Source organism: Melospiza georgiana, chromosome 4 (assembly GCF_028018845.1).
Source record: "Melospiza georgiana isolate bMelGeo1 chromosome 4, bMelGeo1.pri, whole genome shotgun sequence".
NCBI lineage: Eukaryota > Metazoa > Chordata > Aves > Passeriformes > Passerellidae > Melospiza > Melospiza georgiana.
Genome location: NC_080433.1, coordinates 21,796,699 through 21,817,076, shown reverse-complemented (window position 1 = coordinate 21,817,076; position 20,378 = coordinate 21,796,699). Strand labels below are relative to the sequence as shown.

The following is a 20,378-nucleotide window of genomic DNA, read 5'->3' as shown; positions in this document are numbered from 1 at the left end:
AGTGTACTTCTGGCTCCTAAATGCCACTGCAGCATCATAAAAGGCTGTGAAATGTCATGGCAGAGCCTGCAAAGTAGGAAATTACAAAGCATGTTGCATTTCCTTTGCAGTAAGTTGCAGAGTAAGGCAAGCTTTCTACCAGAAACAAAGTCAAATATAGATTGCCCTGGAAGTATGTTGATTTGTTATTACTGAGAAACTCAGAGAATAGATTAGACAATCCTTTTTTAGGAGTCATTGCCCAACTGATCCTGCCCAGACACATGGTTATGAACCATATGACCTCTTCTTTTTGGGCTGGTTTTTTGTGTTTCTGTAATCTTTCAAAACTGATTCTGGTTTTTAACCCCATATATCCCACTCAGACTAAGGGGAAATTTGTGTACAAGGTCCATATTTGCCCTGTAAAACCTGTTGACCAAAACAATCCAATTTGCAATCCATCAACACACTTTATGCCACACAAACATGTCTTTCAGTGTTATTTATTTCCATAACAGACCTTAATTTACAAAACCATGAAATAGTTTGGGACCTTTAAAAGTCATCTAGTCCACCTTCCTACAATAAGTAGGGATGTCTTCAACTTCTCTGGGAAGGTGAATTTTCATGGTGCAGCTCTGAAGGGAAGAGATGCTCTCTGGTGTAAGCCAGGTGCATCATTAGAGGCCATCAGTTGCTGGCCCAAATTTATTTAACTATTCTGTTGCACATTCAGCACCACGGTGTCTGTGGGTGCATTTCAAGCACTGCAGATTTGCTGGAGAAGCTTTTTGTTTTTTCTCTAGACTATATGAGAAGAACTGAGCTAAAAACTCTTGAAGTAGAGAACAAGGTATACAAAACCCAGTCCGTCGGAGATGATGTAAATGTCTCACACAAGAGAGGTAACAGGGACTTTGCTGAGGACTAAAGTGTGAGCAATGCTGCAGCCAGGTCCAGGTTCTACTGTTCTCACAAGTGTGTTTGTGAAAAAGAAGCAGCTTCAAGGGATAATTATAAGTAGAATTTAAATATATTATGTGGGGTGAGGGGTGTTTGAAAGCATCCGGAAAGAGTAGAAATCCACAATTTTTTGAAAGGTGTAAGCATCTCAAAAAGAGGTGTTGCTTCTGAAGTTCAGGGAACCACTGATGGGATGGCACAATATTTTTTTTTTTTCTGAGCAATGGACAAGTCTGAGGCAAACACCAGGTGAAAAGACCAGCTGAAAAACAGTTTTCTCCATTCTGCAGGCTGGACAGGAGATATGGCCATCAGAGAATGGGCATTTCCAGGGTAATTTAGCAGGAGCCATAGAGCTCTTCAGACAGGCAGGCTCTACTGCATGTCTTGATAATTTAATACAAAAAAAGGAATTAGTTAAGGGTCTTAATGATTTTTTTTCACAGAACTAAGGGCAGAGATGACAGTTAACAGAGAGACTATTTAATACACTATCAGCTCAAGAGACTTCAACACTTTCTTCTTTTCAAAAATGGTGAGAGTGATGAAATTTATACAGACTCCTTGTTCTAACTCTCAGAAATTAGTAGAGATCTGCTCCTGCTTGAAATTTTGCTGTAGATGGGAAAAGCAGGAAAGAACTGCTAATAGAAGTGAGAAACATCCCAGGAACCAGAGTTTTGACACAGCAATAACCTATATCACAACATTCCTTGCTGTTTTGAACAATAATTAGAAGAGCAGGGAGACTTCAAGTTGCACTGAAATTACAGGCAATTAATTTAACAGCAGCAGGAGAGATGTGAGGGGGAAAAAGGTAAAAAGGCCAGGAAGCAGGAGCCTGAAGCTTGATTAGAGCCTGGTTGCAGCTGGTGGTCACTCTCAGCTGAGGGCTGAGTGGCAGCACCTGTACCTTGTAAAGCTGATTTTCCTGCTTATTTAAACGCTGAAGTTCAGGCATCTCCTATTCCTCAGAGGAAGAGCTGAAGTAGCTGTGCTGTCTCCTTCAGAGAAGGAAAAGAAGTTGTTTTTCCACGTGCTAGTGTAACGTATAAGGTCTTGGGCTGTGCTTTTTGTTGTTTGTTTTGTTTATTTTTTTTACTGGTATATTACAGGGAAAAAAAATCAAATACCCTTAATAGAGTGTTACTTATATCTGCTTGAGGGCTCTTGTGTGCTTAAAAAAAGTCCTAAACTAATTGTAGGGTATTTAAATTTTAATTTCAAGGTAATTAATCTAGCTCTTTAGAGAAAATATATCTGTAATAATGCACTATGCTTCTGCTTCCTGGCATTTATTTGAGGAGTAAATCTTTTAAGCAAGACATAGTTAAAAAGTAGTCTCTTCTCTAAAATTGTTCTGAGCTTCTTTTTATTCTTATTTTTGAAGTATTCCTGAGGTTAAGGACATGCTCACTAGAGTAAATGCTACTACTTGTGGAAGTACTAGAAAAATAAACTTGGAGATCCTGTCTCTGCTTATATAAACTAAGTTGCTGCCATGCAGGCAGCCTGTAATAAACTAGCTTAAATTAAACATTTAATATTTATGTTTTTTTCAATCTATATTAATAAATACTTATATATAAATTCTATTCTCTGCTTCAAAGATTATGTAAGTGTTAAGTGCTAGTGAAACCTGCTGCTGTTTTGGGAGAAAGGAATTAATTTTTCTACGTTAAAAGATGACTTAAAATCTGATTCTTGAGAGCTTCACCTAGCTTCATTTGGTATGTTATTATTATTTAATTATATAGCTCCCAGCTGATCAGTTCAGGTGGTTGCAATGTAGACATGGGAACCTCACTGGGAATGAGGATTTATCCCTGCAAAATGAACCTCCCATTCCTTAGTCACATGCAAACGTGCTTATCTTGTAGGAAATACCTTTTAAATGTTGCCTGGGAGACTAGATAATAAAAATACACACAGGATGAGGTGCCTCTGTAGGGCACATTTCTTGTGTAATTTCCAGTGTGGCACCATGACAGCTGTGGCTGCTTAGTAAAAGGAACACTGGGTTTTGGCGGTTTTTTGGTCTCATAGGCTCACAGAAACACTGAAAGTCTTGTTGGTCTCACATTTTCTGCCTCACCCCTGCCACCCCCAGTACAATTAAAATGTTTCTTTTAATTTAAAAAGTCCTCTGCTAATTTGCAGGGTGTTCTTCAATTTTTATTTACATTCTCCCTTATCTCCCTGCCACGGTTATGGTATTTAAGAATAAGCAGTGACATTTCAGGAAGTATTTCTGTCTTTCTTCCCCAAAATTTCCAAATCAGCTTCTATTCCCTGGACACTAAAATGTCCTGACTGAAGGTTTCTGTTGGACCTGATAAGTGGAATGAGGGTTTCCAAACCCCTGGATGCCAAAGCTCCAAGCTGGCTGCTGAATGGAAAAGTTGGCATAAATATGTGTGTGTTGATCACCCTGACTCTCATATCTTGTGCCTGTTCTTTCCAGATATTTGTCAAGAGAAGGGAAGTGATGAAGTCTTCTAAACGTGGAGCTAAGAAACAGCGCCACAACCCAGTGGAAAGCATCTGCAGGAAGATCAAATCCATCCAAATGATGGACCACGTCTCTAACCCGGCCTTGCAGATACCAAAATTTCAGTCCCAGAACTTTGACAGCCCACAGAGCAATATTAAAAAAAATCTGGAAGAAATACTGAAAGGGAGAAGCTGCAGTAGTGGTGGGAGCACTTGCTCGCCCCTGGCCCGCCCTGGTGGCGTTTTCTCTGCGCCCTCGCCGGGCCTCGGGGCCTGCTCCAGGCACCAGACTGCAAACAGAACCTACTCCATGCTGGAGGCCAGCGGGGGATCCAGCAGCTCCTGGGTGCCTTCCCCTCCCATGGACAGCTCTTCTCCGTTTCCCTTTGGAGCCAGGGAGGCCAATGCCCAGGGCAGGCCGTGCGCCTCAGCAAACGCTGAGCCCCAGGATGTGCGGCCCAAGCAGATGTATCTGACATCAAGTCCCAATTTATGTTTCTTCACATCGGAAAAAAAGCCAGGAAGTGCTGTGGTCCAGCTTCCCGTGCCAAGGGCATTTCCTTCCAGCGAAAGAGGTAAAAATACTGAAGAAAAACACCCCCTAATTTGGGGTCCTAGACATCTGAACATTCAGTCTATGTAGATGACATTTATTTACAACTTCAAGTGGTAAAATGCATTTTAGTATCACTCAAATCTTATAAGACTGCAAAAAGAGCTGAGGCAAATCTTAAATTTTCTCTGAAAAAGGTGTGAGTGTAAAAAGTGAGTAATTAATATGGCAAACACATTTTCAAATTTGCTATTTCATTTTTGATTTAAGAGATATTTTTAACAGTTTAAGAGATTTAGACTACTATTTGACTAGTACTATAACTTTTTTTTTTATAGCCAAATTTTATTTGGCTTTTAATTTAGTCTATGCTTTGTCTCTCAGACTGATTTTTGAAGATACAGGAGTTTTGGTTTTGCTCTTAGTTTGAAGTGGGTTTTTTGTGGTTTTGAGGGGTTTTTTGTTTGTTTTAGGGATTGTTTTCTTAATAACCCAATGATTTCTCTACAGTGCATCTGGAGGGGGAGGGAAGAAAGACTTGATTTCTTAAAATGTCCTGTTTCATATGTTTATGCCATAGAAAGAATAACCAAATTTTTCTGAAAGTACATGTATAAAAGTAGATGCATGGCATACTTCCCAGCTCAGAGGCCCCGGCTATGACCAGTTCCTGTTGTTTAGTGCTAAAAGCTCTGCTTTTATTGGCAGGGAAGCTGGTTAGCTGGTTTTGTTGTTTCAGTCATCTGGAATGAAAGTTACTATGAGCAAATAAAGATGGGCAATAAGAGATTTATTCTTCACAGGAAAGAAGCAGCCTGTGTGGTACAAAGGTGACAGTATGTGCAACGTGAGCTTGATCTGTGACGAGAACCTGCTGACCACCATCTTCTGCGCATGTGACAGCCACCACACAGGTTTGCCACGGTCTTTTCATTGCTCTTTTGCTCTGCACTCAATGGATTTCCCAGGTTCAGACCTTGTTTTGGTCCCTGAGAGATGCCAGTCTATGAGATGTGTAGGTGCCTGTGTTGTGGCAGATGTAGAATAAATGTGTAAATGTCTGTGCCTCTTTTGCATGGTGCCTGATCATGGAATGGTTTGGGTTGGAAGGGACCTTAAAGATCATCTAATTCCATCCCCCTGCCATGGGTAGGGACATGTTCCTTTATCCCAGGTTGCCAAGAGCCCCATCCAGCCTGGCCCTGAGAGCAAGGATCAGTATCATGTGTCAACTTTGTTCCTCTTAAACTGAAGTCCACAAAACTAGTAAACTGGATTTTTATACAGAAGAAAACCAAAAACCCACCACTACAGGGAAAAAAAATCTCAACCAACAGAAGGGCTCTACACTGCTTTTTTTTTCTAGATCTCTAACTCAGTTCAGGAATCAGTTGCTTGTCTGCAGCTCTTGAGGGTGGTTGGATCCAGTTCAGTAGCATGGCCTCTCACAGTTTTTTTTATGGTGCCTTGCCAGGCTTTGGCATTTGACCTCTGTTTCTGCCTTAGGGAAAGTGGCAGTGTCTGAGATAATCAATTATTTGAGACATACAACCATCTGGGACTCAGAGGACAGTAGTCTTGAGGAGCTCTGCAACAAGCTTGACCCAGAGCACAAAGATATCTCCATGGACCTGGAAACCTACCATGCTGTCATGGGAGAGTGGATTGAAGACCGTAACAGAAAATGGTAACAGCACTTTGATAAATAAGTCTTCTGTGGAAACTAAGATGTTATAAGCTTCCCCTGTGGCTCTGGAAAGAAAGTGGTATTTGGACACCATGTCCACAACATTGGGTTTGGCTGAAGTTTTGTGTTACAAAGTTGGTAAGCAACCTGGTGTCCTGCTGATTTTGTGACCCTTGATGCTCCTTTCCTTCAGGGAAGAAGGTGCTGCTGAGAAATCATCATCAAGCACGGAAGACCCGGAATCTCAAGTACTTAAAAACATCTCTAAAGGTGCAGAATGTTTCACTCTGTTTCTGTTCAGGAAAGTTCCACTTTCTTGCTCTATAACCAAAGCCCTCACCTCTTTCAGCTGACAAGTCACTTGCTCAGATGAATGTTACCTCAGGAAGCCTGGAGGCCTTTGGAGGTGATGTGTCTAAAGGAGACATGTGAGTCCATTTAAGCAATTCTTTCTCAGAATATAGTACTCCTGGCTTTAAACTACTTGACAGAAATTCCAAGAGCCCTTATTTTGAAACTTGGAGCCCTTGGGGATTTTAATGCTCACCTCAGTCTGCTGGAGCTCTTGATGCTGTCATTTTCTTCTTGTCAGACTTGAAAGACAACCAGTATTTTATCCTACCTATATCTTGGTGCTTCTGTGTCCATTTGCCTTTTTAATCTGTGGTCAGATGTTTGTCATGTCCTTCCCTATTTAAACAGGTTCCTTGCCTCCACCAAATTCTTAGTTGACTGATGATAAGAAGACATTATGACCTAAAAGTCTGATCTTGCATTCTGTTTGGGGTTGTTTTTCTTATGACAGGGAGCTTGTTGAGGTGGGTTTTTTTGTTGTTGGAGTGGTTTTTCTGTGTGGTTTTTTGGTTTTTTTTTTTTTTACTAGTAGCAATGAAGTCTATGATTTGGACTGTTAATGGCAAAGCACTTAACAAGGAGCAGAAGTTTCATTTGTAGCTTATGCCTAGGCAGAAATCCAACATCTGCTCTCTAAAGCTTCCCTATAATTTTTCAGGATCTCAAAAGAATGATTCTCATTTAAGTTTTGGTTGAAAGCATAAGGTGGGGGATGGCTTGGGGGAAAAGCAAGGACCCAGAAATTGCAGAGTGAATACAGAAGCATCACTAGTGATGAGGTGATTAGCAAAATCTTAAAGCACTCTCATGCAGACATCCAGCTGTGGCACTTTTTGACAGCAAACCCCAGTTGTAGGGAGCAGAAAAATGCTTAAAACCAAAAGTTCTTCATACCCATAGAACTGGAGAACAGACTTAGAGCTGCCCTCTTATCTCTGCAGAGCAAATGACTGGACACTGCAGCATCACAAGTCCTCTGTGGGCTCTCATCTCACCTCTAATCAGTGCACTAGGATGCTTTAAAGGTCTGAAGTAGATGAAATTACCTTTCTCACTCTTGCCTGGCTTTTTTCACTGGGACAGGGAGACCTCTGACTTGATAACCTGCCTTGCGGACCTGCAGTACAAAAATCAGAAGCTTCAGGAGGAGAACAACAAGCTGAAGCTCACCCTGGAAGGTTTGGATGAGACCAACAGCAAGCTCCTGGGAGATAATGAGCATCTATGTCAACAATTAAAAAGGTAGGGGACTCTGATGGCCCCGGGCCTGCCATGGGCAGAGCTGTGATCTTGAATACTGAATTAAAATGGTTTCTACAACTATAAGCCGTGAAGTGTTGCAAAGATGAATTTGTGCTCAGGTAACCTGCTATATTTAACTGTAATGAGCTAAATTTTTAACATATTTAACATGGCTTTGTTTGCATCCACCTGTCTTGGATGGGGTTTCATCCCTTGCTGTAAGACTGGAAGAGGGTGAAAAAAAGGAAGTAAAACCATGAGATTTGCTTCCTGGACAGAAATTATGGGCTTAAGCTTGATTGTTGCTCTTCTGTTAAGTGTCATGCCAAAAAATAAGTCCCTGGTGGCTTCTAAAAATACTGTTTCCAGCCTATCTAAACAACCAACATTACCTGGCTGAAGTTTCTGTGGATTTGCTTCCCCCTGTGCAGCCTCCAGCACTCTGTGTTGAAAATCAAATCCCTGGAAGAAGAGCTAGAGGAAGCAAGAAACAACCTGAATGTGTCAGAAGAGGAAAGAAAGCAGATTCTCTGCCACAACAGACAGCTAGTAGGTGCTCTTCCTTGTTTCCCTTGTACAGCACCTCACACCTTGCTGTAACAGTGGTGTGGCTGCTCAGGCTGTTAAAAATCAAAAGTAAGACCTTCTCTGTGCCTTGGTGAAGGCTCATGAGCTGCACCAGCCTCAGCTCTCCCCTGTTTGTGTGTTCTCCAAAACAAAAGGATTCAACACCACACAATGTGTTTGTGATCTGCTGCTTACATGCTGAAACCAATTCTTCTGTTTTTCTCTTTTTCTGTGTTTGTTTTTTCCCATAAACTTGATCAGGAAAAAGAAAATCGGTCTCTCAACATCAAAGTTACCTCTCTCCAGGAAGAGGTAAAACAATTTGACATGTTCTTGCCATTAAGAAATAAAATGTTTGTCATACTTTGAAGCCTTGCATGATAATTAGGTTATCAAAATATCTAACACTTTAAAAGGCTGATTTGTCATAAAACTTTATATCTTGAGGTTGCATTGTGCTTTTTATTTTCCACTTGCTGGGTGAGTAAGGATATGGGGTTAGGGAAGCATAGGGACAGACAAACTACTTCTCCCCCACCACCACCTTTTTTCCAAGATTTATAGACAAATTCAATGTATTTATAGGCAAATTCTATGTATTTCTGGTTCCCACAGCTATAAACAGACAAACTCTACATTGAAACAATCTCCATCCAACACTTTATCATTTCATATTCACTTCTGTTTTCCTCCCTTAAATCCAAAGGAGTAATCTTGTATAGAGCTGTAATGCCAAAAATAAGTAACAGAAATAATTTAAAAAATGCAGTGGATGGGATCTTCCATCACAGATGGATCCATTGACACTGGCCAAGGACCTACAGGAGGCTTTTAGGGAATGCAGCTCCATAAGCAGAGAATCCCTAAGCTCGTTTTTTATTCAGAGAAGAGCTGTTCATTCCTTCTGTTTTGTTGTTGTTGTTTTTTTTTTTTAACTGCATCAGAGCAACTATTTTATAAGCTGGTTTTTGTCAGGTGATAGTTTTTTAATGCTTGCTTACAGACTGTATTTCAGACTTTTCAGGGGGAAATGGAGAAACAGGTTAAATAAAAGACAGTAAAGGAAATCAGCACCTTCAGATCAGTCTTTCTTTGTCCAAATATCTATTAAACTACAATTTTCTGAAAACAATTCTCATGCTGCAGGGCTGACTTTTCTTTAGCTCTCTGGGTCTGGCAGTGGGTATAAATCACACTTTGAGGGGTTTTCTCTTTTACTGGTGCTCTGGGTGGCAGGAAAAGGAGCAGAGGCAGTTTTGGTGGGGCAAACACATGGAATGTATGTGCACAAATGCTGGTACTGCTTGAGAGTAGGCAGCAGCTTAGGGGTGGAGATGTCATTTTTGCCTGGTTTCTTCAAGAATAAGCTGTCAATCCACTCAGCTGTGCCTAAACACTCTGTGTCTTGTTTAGATTATTAGGAATAGCATGGACACCAATGGGCTGCAAAAGAAGATTTCAGAGCTGTCTAAAAATGCAGCAGAGCTTCAAGTAAGCATTTCAAAGCTTCAAGTAAGCACTTCAAAACAAGAGGAATAAAAAGTCAACCTGGATTTTACTTGGGTGTAGCAAAGGGGGGGTTTCTGCTGCTGGAGGGCAAACAGTCCTGAACCTCTGTGTTGAAGGACTGCAGTGAGATAGTAGCTTGGAGAGTGTGACAGCTTTCACCAAGGAAGTTCCTGTCTGGAGGCTAAAAACTAGGCTGATGGAAACAATCCACAGTTTCATTATTTCCTCCAAGTTAAACTTTTTTTGGATACCTTTCCCTCACTATTCAAGAAAATACATTAAGGTCATGCTTTGAGAGGTGTTGCTGAAAATATTGGCCTGGACAGATGAGAGGAAACAAAAGTGACTGGAAGTTAAGAATGCTTTCACTCTTTGCTGGGTACAAGATCTGTACTTTGAAACAAACACCACACAAGGTATTCAAAGAAGAATTTGTTTTTTCTAAGTAAGGAACATTGATATTCTTTTTCCCTTCCTTGTAGGAAATAGCAACAGACTCTTATTATGGTCTGTTTGATGGCTGGGTTTACTTTTGATTTTCTCATTCTGCAGATGCAAACCCGTATCTATGAGACCACTGTGGCAAATAAAGAGGCAAGCCTAATCCAGGTTAGTTGCTTTTACTTCAGTAATGACTGAAAACCACACAATCACAGAATAATTTGGGTTGCAACAGACCTTAATGATACCTTGTTCCAGCCCCATGCCCTGGGCAGGGACAGCTTCCCCTGGCCCAGGTTTCTGGTCTGTACTGATGGGAGGATTTGTAAAAAGGCAAGGCAGTAGTATTCACTATGGCTCTTTGATTTCTACTCTTCTCCCACTGCAGAACCTGATCCTATAAATGGCTTCAAAGTAGGCGAGCTCTATTTAGGACCTGCCTATGAGTCAGCATAATTAAAGGTTTCAGGATTTTGCTTGCCTTTTTTTCTTTCTTTCTTTCTTTTTTTTTTAGTCACAACCTATTAAAACAGACTTGCAAACTTCAGACAATATGTCCAGAAACTTCTAAAGGCTACTTTGTTCAGCAGGGAGCTACAGAAGGCCTTTCCCTTCATGTCTTTTATTGAAATTGTTTGTGTCAAGTTAGAAATCGTGACTTGGAGCCCAGTGGAAAAGGAATTTTTTCATTTTATTGCTGAGGTGCAATTATCTAGGCTCTACTGAGGAGTGAACATTTCAGATGTTTTTAAACATGCATTTTATACTAGAAAACAAAGCTAGAAGACCATACAAATGTGCTGGCATTCTCTGGATTCATGAATTATGCAAAGAGCTTTCTATGCCAGTGGAGTTTCTACTTATCAGGAATTTATAGCATGCTCTGCTAAAATATTTGACTATTGGGCTCCCTGCAAAGTGACTGCAGGTGAATTAAAATAGTAAAAAAGAGAACTGGAGTGTGATCCAGCTGATAACTTTGTACTGAGTGCTTTAATAGTTTTGGTTTGGTTGGCTGTTTTTCTAGACACAGCTTAAGGACACAAATTTATTGAAATCTTTTTTTTTTTTAAAGTAGCTTTTACTTTCTCCTGCTTCAGTGATTCAAAGCTTTTGTGAGCTCTGTAGTATAATTTTATTTCAACAAGATTCTCTTAATCTATTGACTAAATGGAAATTTTACAAGTAGACTGCTAGATTACATGTGGATAAATGTGAGTGGTTGGAATAATTTTGAAGAAACTGGCATAGAAACTTGTTGTCATTAGGATAATCTGGTTCTATAACCTCACTTTTCCTGCCTAGCTTTCTGTGCACTTCATCTCTTTCAAAATCCTCAATGATTTTGAAAGAGAGAGTAGGAAGAACTCATAAAAGTGAGAGAGGACAACAGCTCCTACTCTAATTTCCTATTTTCTCTTATAAATTCTCTGCTGTCTGTGCAGTGTCTTATTGGAGTGGCATAACCTGACTGGAGTTAATTGCTAGTTGCTAAGAAAGGTGATGCTTCTACTAATTCTTCAGTCCTACCATGAGAGCTGGCTCTTTTTCAGCCTTTCTGTTGGGTTGTGTTTAATCTACGGGGTGCCATACTCTAATAATGAAAAACAAGTGAACTTGAAACATTGCAACTTGCTTGAAGGGTCAGTTGGGGTTAAAACTCATGCTGGCATGTAATATAGGTCATATTTTAAGTTAAAACTAGAGTATTTCTGTCTAGTTTAATCTGTTGGACCTGAAACCAGCTGAATAATATGTGAAAGTACAACACTTGGAGAAGAGGGTTTGTCTCCTTAATTTCAGAGTTTAGGTAGGCAAGGTCATCTGAGTGCTTTCTATTATTTAAAATTCAAGGTAACTTGTTGTATTCTTTTAAATTCACAGCTATTTTTGTGTCATGGTCAGGTTGCTGCTCAAGCTAAACTGTACATTTTACTGCTGTGATGTAGGATGGAATATAATTTTTTTGTTGTTCTTTTCTCAACAATCTCTGCAGAAGGAGCAGGACATCAAGGAACTCAAGTTAACCATTGTGGAGTATTCCTCAATCATAGAGGTATGGGCTGGGTTGGGTTTGGCCTGTGCTGATTCTGCATGGCAAAGTCAGCCTCTCACCGAAGCCCGTGGATATTTCAGACACTGAGAGCTGGAAAAAATAAACTGCTGGAGAACATCCAACACATGCAGCAAGAGCTGATCTCGTGAGTAGTGTGGCCAAATCCCAGGAAAGGCAGTTCATCAGAAATCCAAAATAGACTGATATGTATTTTTTTCCCCTGCTTCTTTTAGGCAAGGGTTGAGTTTACCATTGTTGTATAAATTTAACAGCAATATTCCTGAAGGGATGAGCACACTGCACTGTGAACTGGAGCTTGCAGAGTCTTCTGAGGTATGGATTAAACCCTAATTTAATCTCTTCCTAGTTGTCTTGCATCAGCAGAGGCAGAACAAAGCTCATTGCCTGTATATGATTAGATAACTCTGGAATTTGAAGCCATTAATCCTAGCATGTAAACACAGAGTGAGAAGGCTGCCATATTGTTCCAAGCACCTTGGAGAAAGTCCAAAGAATAGCAAACAAAACACTTGTAGATATAAAATATTTGCTCATAGTATCCTAGAATGGCCTGGGTTGGAAGGAACCTTAAAGATCATCCAGTTCCACCCCCCCTCTGCTCCACCCAGTAAATCTGGAGGAGCTTGGGTCATGCATTTAGCTGGCAGAAGAATAGATAGATGGGAGAAGATACCAGTTTTCCAATATGTGAAGGCTTTTATGCTGCAGAAAGTAAATGACAGTCTGCTTCTCGTGCTGCCTACACCAGACATGAACAATGATTCTTTTTCACTTGTGAAAGAGGAGACTTCTTTTTCTTTGAAGTTGACTGTAGTGAGAAAGGAAATTCAGCATTAGAGTGAGCATCTCAATAAAATCGTTGGGTCCTAATCTAATGTACTGTTAAGAAACTCTGATAAACATCTCTGATGGCAAACCAAATATATTTAAATGAATAAAATAAGCTATTTATGTAAATAGAAGACCATTATTAGACTAAAATACCTTAATCAGAATTATTTACTTATGGCTACTTACACAGTGCACTAGCTATTAAACTAATAATTTCCAAGCTAATAATTGTAAAATAGAGTTTGTTATTACTTACCCATGTTGATGATCATGGACAAATCTTTTGTTCAGCTTTGAGGAGTAACTTTGAGGGCGTGTCCCCACTTGAGGGAGGGATCTCCCCACACACACTGCTAGAAGGGGTGTGTCAGAAGCCCTGACTTTAAAAAGTGGGGCTGAGTTTTTATGGTAGAAAGTGATTGACTGTCAGATCTTTCCAGGCCAGCTGTGCCAGCTCAGTTGGGTCCCTTGTCAGGACCCAACTGCCACTTCCTCACTGGTGCCAGGAGGCAGGAAATGTTGTTCTTCACATCCTCAGAATTTTTAATTTTGGGATCAAGGAATCAGGCTGGTCTTTGCATTCTCCATCACCAGCAGCAGCATGATCCCCCCCCTTATAAATCCACCACTGATGATTTTTGCAAGTAGGGTATGGCTGAAGCTGTTTTACACCACTTTAGGCAGAGCATCCTGCTACAATTATGGCTTTGGTTCTGATCTTAAGGTGAGCTATTCTGTTCCCATTTCCTTGGACAATCCATGGAGTCCCATCCTTCCCTGTGTGCTGCTTTCCTTTCAGATATGAGCTGTGCAGCACAGCTGACAGCAGAGATGCTGCTGAGTGATTTCTGCTTACTTCTGTGCAAGGAGCATTTGCAAAGAGTTAGCACATGTAGCAACAACAACAAAAATGTACAAATACACAAAAACTTCAGGCCCAGAAAGGAGATGTAGTCTTGGCTAGGCAGCTCTGAGGAGTTAGGTATCATCCTATACTGCAGCTCCCCAGAGCCCAGTGAGTCATTGTGTTTGCCCTTCAAAGGTGCAGAGACACGATTCCGTGGAGTCGCCTGTAAGGAAGGGCTCTGCTTACTCATCACTTGGTAACGACTCCTCTGGATCAAGATAACTAATTACTGATTTCCTCTTGCCTGCCCTGGCAGGGATATTTACACTGGATCACTCAGCAGCTTAGCTGGCTTGCTTTCTTTTCATTTTTTTTAAGTCCTCGTTTATGTGATGGTTTTGGAAAAGTTTTTCCGAGCCTCAAGTTTTGGTAGCTCTGACCTTCTGGTAAATGCAGAGCAGGGGTACTTCAGGAAAGTCTAAATGTCACTGCTGCTGGTTTGCAATAAGGGGATGTCAAAACAAACTTGCTGGCTTTTCCATCTCTCCAAAGATTATCAGGACTGAACAGGCATCCCTGGATGAAACACTGGATCGTGAAGTGCAGCATTTGCTTCAGGGGTCTGAATATACAGGAGAAAAATTCAAGACCATCATGAAAAACCTGGTCAGTAGCAAAGCTTATGTGGATATTGCTGTCTTTGATCAGATATTTAATTAGGAATTCTCCAGGCATTGATAATCAGATTGTTTGCTCCTTCTGGAAAACTAAGAATAGTTTGAGATTGGAGGGGGTCATAGTTTAACAAGATCACCTGGCACCTACTCTAACACTAATTTATATCCTGGGTAATTCTAGGCAGAGCTGTAGATGTGCACTGAAAATCATGGAGTTTGGGGAGGTTAGTTTGGGGGTTATTTTTTTTTTTTTTTTTCAGCAAAAGGAAATATCTGAAGCAGAGGAACTTGTCATGGCTTCATTAGAATGGGTAGAAGATCCCGATGAGGACATGCAACAGGCCTGGGAAAGAAAACTTGTGGTGAGTAACTGTTTCTCTGAAGCATTTAGTGAAACAGTGGGGCTGTGCAAAAACTTCAGGTGGGTATCTTGCTGCTGCATGCTGTGTGTGTTTATTACTGGAGATAGAATCCATCTGTGGGCCAAAGATGGCTGTATGGAGAGAAATATCTTCTTTACTGGGGTTTTCTGAGGAGGAAGAGGATTATTTCTGTTCACTTACATGCTGTGCTCTTGCTGGCTTGTCTTCTGCAAGAGCTCCTTTAGTTAAAACTCTGCTTGAAGGAAAGGGAAGACAAACCAGGTCAAAAAGCAAAGGAGGCTTTATAATCAAATTTCCAAATCAAAGCCTCCATAGGGTTTATTTGTTGTGAAAGGTGAGGAGTTTGGGTTTTACTGGGTATATCCTGCAGGAAAAATTTCAACAAAACCTTGTTTTACAACTTAATCTTGCATAATGTATTTCTCCTACTCCTCATACCTCTGGTGAGGCCTGCAAGCACGGACTTTTGCTCAAGGTACTGGTAAAAACATCTTCCCTATGTAGTGGCAAGTGCCTGTGGACACAACTAAAAACTTGTTCCCTCCTCCTCTCCCCTGTAACAGCACAATTTCTGACATTTCCATGCATCTTATTGGATGTGACTTTCTCTCTGACCTGCACCTTTCTGCTGATCTGTTGTTAGGAATGCTCCAACAAGCCCAAGCTGGACATTAATGCTGTTTCCCAGTTCCCTAATGGATGTCAAAGCCCACAGTTCCTCTCCCTTGGGTGACAGCCGATGCCACCAGGGGATGCGCTGCATGAGGTTTTGCTTCTTTGGGGACAAAGCTGCCCTTCTTTTTCCTCTAGTGCTACACAATGGTGTAGCTGGGCCTCCTCTGCCTTCCTGGGCAGGGCTGGAGCAACCACTGGGAGCCATCCGGTCCTGGAGCCAGGGTTTTTATAACTTCAGCTCAATCCTGAAACCTTCTCCTTAGAGAAGGTGCAATCCTCTCACTCTCTTCAACCAGATGTGACTTTGGGTAGACTCTAGCAAACTGCTGGCTTGTGAATTGCTGTAGCTTTTTGATCTTGACTGGAAACCTCCTCCTGCAAAGCTGTCAGAGCTGAAAAATGCTTGTGAAGTTACTCACATTGGGATCATATTCCTGTTAAACATGTGAAGCTAAAATGTTTTGGTATAGGAGTTGGAGTTGATTGTGGCAAATGAATCCTACTCTGGCTCCTAAAGAGTGATGTATTTGGAAATTGAGCTAACAGAGGATCAAGAAAGGAAAAAAAAATCCTTTAAAATTAAAAGGTCCCATAGGGGATGAGAAGTGACTTCATGTCAAAAATTATCTCCACCTAGACAGAACAAGCCAGGTATGTGTGAAATTTTGGCATGCAGCTGAAGACCAGTAGATCAAAAAAAAGGGGAGGGAGATTCAAAGTAGCTTCTTCCAGCCTCAGAGAGTACATGGTCCAAGATTTAATTAGCTGCTTAATAAAAGTTGTCACCAGAAGCCTTGCCCACCATTTCCTATAAAAATTATTATGGACATGTTTTGCTGGGGTTTAGTGTTTTCAAAAATATTTTAAAGGCTATTAGATATAAAGCCAACCTCAAGTGTGCATATTTACATATATGTAAGTGTATATAGTGACATCAGAATCTTTTTCACTCTTCTACTGTGAGATAAGTCTGGTACATGTGCTCTGAAAAGCCTATACTGTTTAAGTGTCAAATTACGGTATTTCTACAAGTGAGTGCTGCCTGCCTTGGCTGAGGAACAGACCCTCAGGATGTGGGCACTTGCACATGGTCACATCCCATGTCATCCTAGGAGCCCTATCAGCAAAAACTTTTTTTTTTTCCTTTTTTTAAGCATGATTTGCTATTTTTTTTTTATTTATTTGGAGCTCATGAGCATCAGACTCCAACTTGCAAGCAGATAATGTGGCCTGTATTTTTAAGACTGATGTTTTCCCCTTGGAATTGCTGCAGAATCCCAGGAATATAAACTTCATTCTTTCCTGACCTCTGTTTGACTCTCATTAAGCACTCTTTAAAGTCTGAGGACACTCTTTCATGTGTTCAGTTGAGAAAGGTCAGAGAGAGCGCACTGGATTCTTCTTCTCAGGACTTTTTACTGAAAGAAAAAATTTCTTCAGAGAAATAGAGTTCAGTCTTACCTAACACTTAATTTTTACCCTTTTCCCTCCAACAAACCAGAGGTAAATCTAAAAGCCTTCGTGGTGGGGGTCATCTCTGGCACAGATCATCTGCTAAACATGTACAGCAAACGGGTTTTATTGGTTCTTGGTTATTTCATTAATTTTGCTGTAATACAAACCCAATTTGGACTCAGTGGACTCAGTTGTACTTTGAGGAAAGGGCTGCAGAAGCTGAAATTATCAGTTTGAGAGCTTTCTGCAAGATAATCTTTATTAAAATATCCTCTTAGGAGCTATGGGTTTTGTTGCTGTATCTGGGCACCTTGCTGGTGGAGCTTCATCTTTATTCTGGTAGTGTGGGTTGTAGGTGATGATATTAATTGGTGGCGCAGGGAACTCAATTCTCACCATGTAAATTAAGGCTCTGGCTCATTCTCTGGTTCTGTTCCTCCTCTAACCACATGGCAACTTCAAAATTCCACAGGCCCTCAAGCAAGAACTAGGGGAAAAAAGACATCTTTGGACCCAGAAACTCCAACTTTTGGAAAAATGCAATGAGTCCTTAGAGGAGGATTTTCTTCAAGTGGCAGACAACCTGAGGAGAACCAAGACAGAAGAATTTCACCTAAGGAAAAAGCTCTCTGCTAGGTACTCCTTCAAAGGATCTCTGTCTTTTTTGGGGAGGGGAGATTGGGTTTTGGCTTGGTGGTTCTTTTGGTTTGATTTGGTTTTGTGGGTTTTTTTATAGTTGCTTAGCTGTTTAGTATCTTATTTGGGGTGGGTTTTTTAGTGGAACAAAGTCTACTGAATTCTTAAGTTTTTTTTCACAGAGGAAATGGTCTTCTGTTTTGGAGAGTAGATCTGGTTTTAGCACAAGGTCTGCACTGTGTGGGAGTTAAGGTTTGTGAGTGAACTGATGTACAGCCTTGAAGGTCCCTTTGAAAACATCAGGGAGACCACAGACTAAGCAGTTAAAGCACAAGGTGCACTGCCCATTGAGCAGGTGTAGCCCTTAAAAAAACCTGCTGGGATTGTGTGAAGCAGGAGAGCTGCTAAATATCTCTCTGCAGGTATTTTTGCTTTGGGATACAGTTGCTAGGCTCAGGGAAGACATTATCTCAATTCCCCAAGGGTGTAGCTTCAATGAGTTGTCATTGAATATGAAAATGTGACTTTTTTGGCATATGGTTCCTTCTGTGGCTTGTGATCTTAGAAACAGGATCATAAAATGGCCTAGGCTGAAAAAGACCTTAAAGATCATCCAGTTCAAAGACCCTGCTATGGGCAGGGACACCTTCCACTATCCCAAGTTGCTCCAAGCCCCATCCCTGGGTTTGGGATGTTCCTAGGGCTTGGCAGCCCTGAGACCTGATGCAGAGCAGTTGTACCATACTTTTGCCTGACTTACCTTCCACTGAACCACCCATTACATGCTCTCCCTCCACCTGGAAAAGAGCTGATAAAAACACTAATGCCCTGGTTTCTTAAAGCTGTCTCTGTGTCAAAATTGTGATGAAAGCAATAACAACAAACCCCAAACCCTCCCTCCCCCACCCAAAAAAAAAAACCCTGAGGTGAGTTAGAGAGGAAATGGGCAAGGGTTTCTGCAGTGGAAAAGAAGGGCTTTATTGAAAGCCATCCTCTTTAGCACCAGTTCTGATGGCATCTGCTTGCTGTCAAATGAAATTCCCTCTCAAATGTGAAGAAATCAATCCATTGAAGCAGTAATAGCTCCTGGGTATCTTTTTATAGAATTACTGCCTCTATATCTAACCACTATTTCTCCCAAACCCTGAGAAAATGCATTCTGCTGTCCCAAGTGCAAAAGCTTGCCCACTAAACTCTTCTTGCCAGTTCTCTGGTGCTTCTCCTGTGGTACCCAGCAATGTTACAGAAAGCCTTCATCTCCTTCCTGCTATAAAAAAAAAAGATGAAAAATGTCTGATTCCCTGGTGCTGGGTCCTGGGGAGCTGCAGTGTGTGACAGCTGACTTTTGGTACGTGTCCCAGCAGCCAGAGGGTGTCACCTCCCAGGCCAGCCTGCCCTGAAATGTCATTGATGGGTTGTGCTTTGTGCTCTCTCTCGCTCCGCAGCCAGCGCAGGGTCAAAACTGCCAAACAGCTACTAGAAGAAACTTTGGCAGGTGACCAGGCAGAAGACCTGTGTCTAGAGCTGCAAAAAGCCAACAAGCAGCTGGAGAACATCAGCAAGCATGTAAGGGGAAGCCCAGTTCCCTCTGTGTGGGGCAGCAGGAGATGCCGAGGGCCGCGTCCGACGCACGGCCGCCCTGGGGAAGGGAATCGCGCGTTCCGAATGCTGTGCCTCCCTGCAACAGTGGAACCAGCAGAGGAAGTAAAATTTGAGGGGGTGGTGACAACAGTTTGCTGATGAAAGAGGCAGCATTGCATATTTGTGGTGGCTTAAAAAAAAAAAAAAGAGAAAAGAGGGGGAAAAAAAAGCACCCAAAAATAGCTTCCATACACAGTCCACCCCAACGTAAAAATGCAGAAGTTCAGAGGGAGCTTTATCACTTCCTGAGAAAGAACAGATGCAGTTTGGTTTCATTTACATGAACTGTAGAGCCTTCTTGTGCTAGCCAGGCTGCTTTATTTTATATTGTTTTTATTCCTTTCTTTTTTCCCTAAATATTGTTTTGTGCCTAGGCGGAGGATCAAGCTGAAGCATTTCACTCTGCTCGTGAAGAAGCAGCATCCTTGAAGAGCAAGTTGGAGGAAGCCATTTCTGAGCAGCAGAAGCTCAGGGATGTGAATGCTGCTTTAGAAAGCACTTGCCAACTGCTTCAGGAGAAGGTGGAAGAGCACAAAAGTGAGTAACTTCTGGAAATGTGCCAGCATTCACTTTTTGCATGGGCAAGTACTTCAGGGTTTAGTTACATCAAGGGAAAATAGGACTGATCTGCAGGTCATCCAGTAAAACGCTCTGTGGAGTCTTGCTTGTTGTTTTGGGATTTTTTCCCCCCCTTTTTTTCTACTTTTCCTTCTCCTTGAAGAGATCTGCCACCATCTGAGCTGAGAAGCAGGTGGGATCCTAAGGAGTGGGTGTTGGGATCCACCGAAGCTTCGGAAGCTCCCAACAAAACCCCCAGTCCTAGGAAGGGGGATTAGTAATTCCACATATGGCACAGGTACTGCTTTACCAAAAGTGCTGCTCCCCACCTTATACCTAACAAAGCCATCCCTATTTCTTGAGCTTCCTGAACCAAACAGACTTGATTTTTGTACGTTCTGTGCTCTGTTTGCTGGTTGTGCTTGCTCTGTGTTTTTGATTAGCTGTGTGGTGTTAGGCTGCTCTCTTCAGTGGAAAGCAATCCTGTCACTGCGTTGTACACGTGCAACTTCTGCCACAGAGCCATGGAAACTTCATATTGCCTCTTTGTGACTCACTTCCTGACATCAGCACCTCAATAACCTGGGCATTTAAATAATGCAGAGGTCTGAATCCAGAACACATGGCCTTTTTCTTCCCTAACCCTGGAGTCTGATCACTTTCCTAGAGAAAAGGGATTTGACTGATTTAAGCCCTCTGAGTGTTTTGCCCTCAGGCACACAGTTACCGTATATGCCCAACAAATGTGTGCACTGCAAACAACTCCGTGTGAAGCCACAGTTTGTCTCACCAGGAAAACTCCCTGGG

At 41.6% G+C, this 20,378-nt stretch overlaps 1 protein-coding gene across 1 annotated transcript in view; it reads left to right on the top strand.

The window, feature by feature from the left end:
- Nucleotides 1-793: 793 nt before the first annotated feature.
- Nucleotides 794-20,378, top strand: part of LOC131082985 (inositol 1,4,5-triphosphate receptor associated 2-like) — a 36,736-nt gene continuing 17,151 nt past the window's right edge. The window contains exons 1-19 of the mRNA XM_058023264.1: nucleotides 794-865; nucleotides 3,410-4,013; nucleotides 4,795-4,905; nucleotides 5,498-5,678; nucleotides 5,872-5,948; nucleotides 6,028-6,106; nucleotides 7,116-7,274; nucleotides 7,706-7,823; nucleotides 8,103-8,153; nucleotides 9,255-9,332; nucleotides 9,903-9,959; nucleotides 11,788-11,847; nucleotides 11,928-11,992; nucleotides 12,081-12,180; nucleotides 14,099-14,212; nucleotides 14,484-14,585; nucleotides 17,209-17,372; nucleotides 18,818-18,938; nucleotides 19,388-19,550. Of these exons, the coding sequence (XP_057879247.1) occupies nucleotides 794-865; nucleotides 3,410-4,013; nucleotides 4,795-4,905; nucleotides 5,498-5,678; nucleotides 5,872-5,948; nucleotides 6,028-6,106; nucleotides 7,116-7,274; nucleotides 7,706-7,823; nucleotides 8,103-8,153; nucleotides 9,255-9,332; nucleotides 9,903-9,959; nucleotides 11,788-11,847; nucleotides 11,928-11,992; nucleotides 12,081-12,180; nucleotides 14,099-14,212; nucleotides 14,484-14,585; nucleotides 17,209-17,372; nucleotides 18,818-18,938; nucleotides 19,388-19,550 (2,476 nt within the window). The remainder of the gene's footprint in view (nucleotides 866-3,409; nucleotides 4,014-4,794; nucleotides 4,906-5,497; nucleotides 5,679-5,871; nucleotides 5,949-6,027; nucleotides 6,107-7,115; nucleotides 7,275-7,705; nucleotides 7,824-8,102; nucleotides 8,154-9,254; nucleotides 9,333-9,902; nucleotides 9,960-11,787; nucleotides 11,848-11,927; nucleotides 11,993-12,080; nucleotides 12,181-14,098; nucleotides 14,213-14,483; nucleotides 14,586-17,208; nucleotides 17,373-18,817; nucleotides 18,939-19,387; nucleotides 19,551-20,378) is intronic.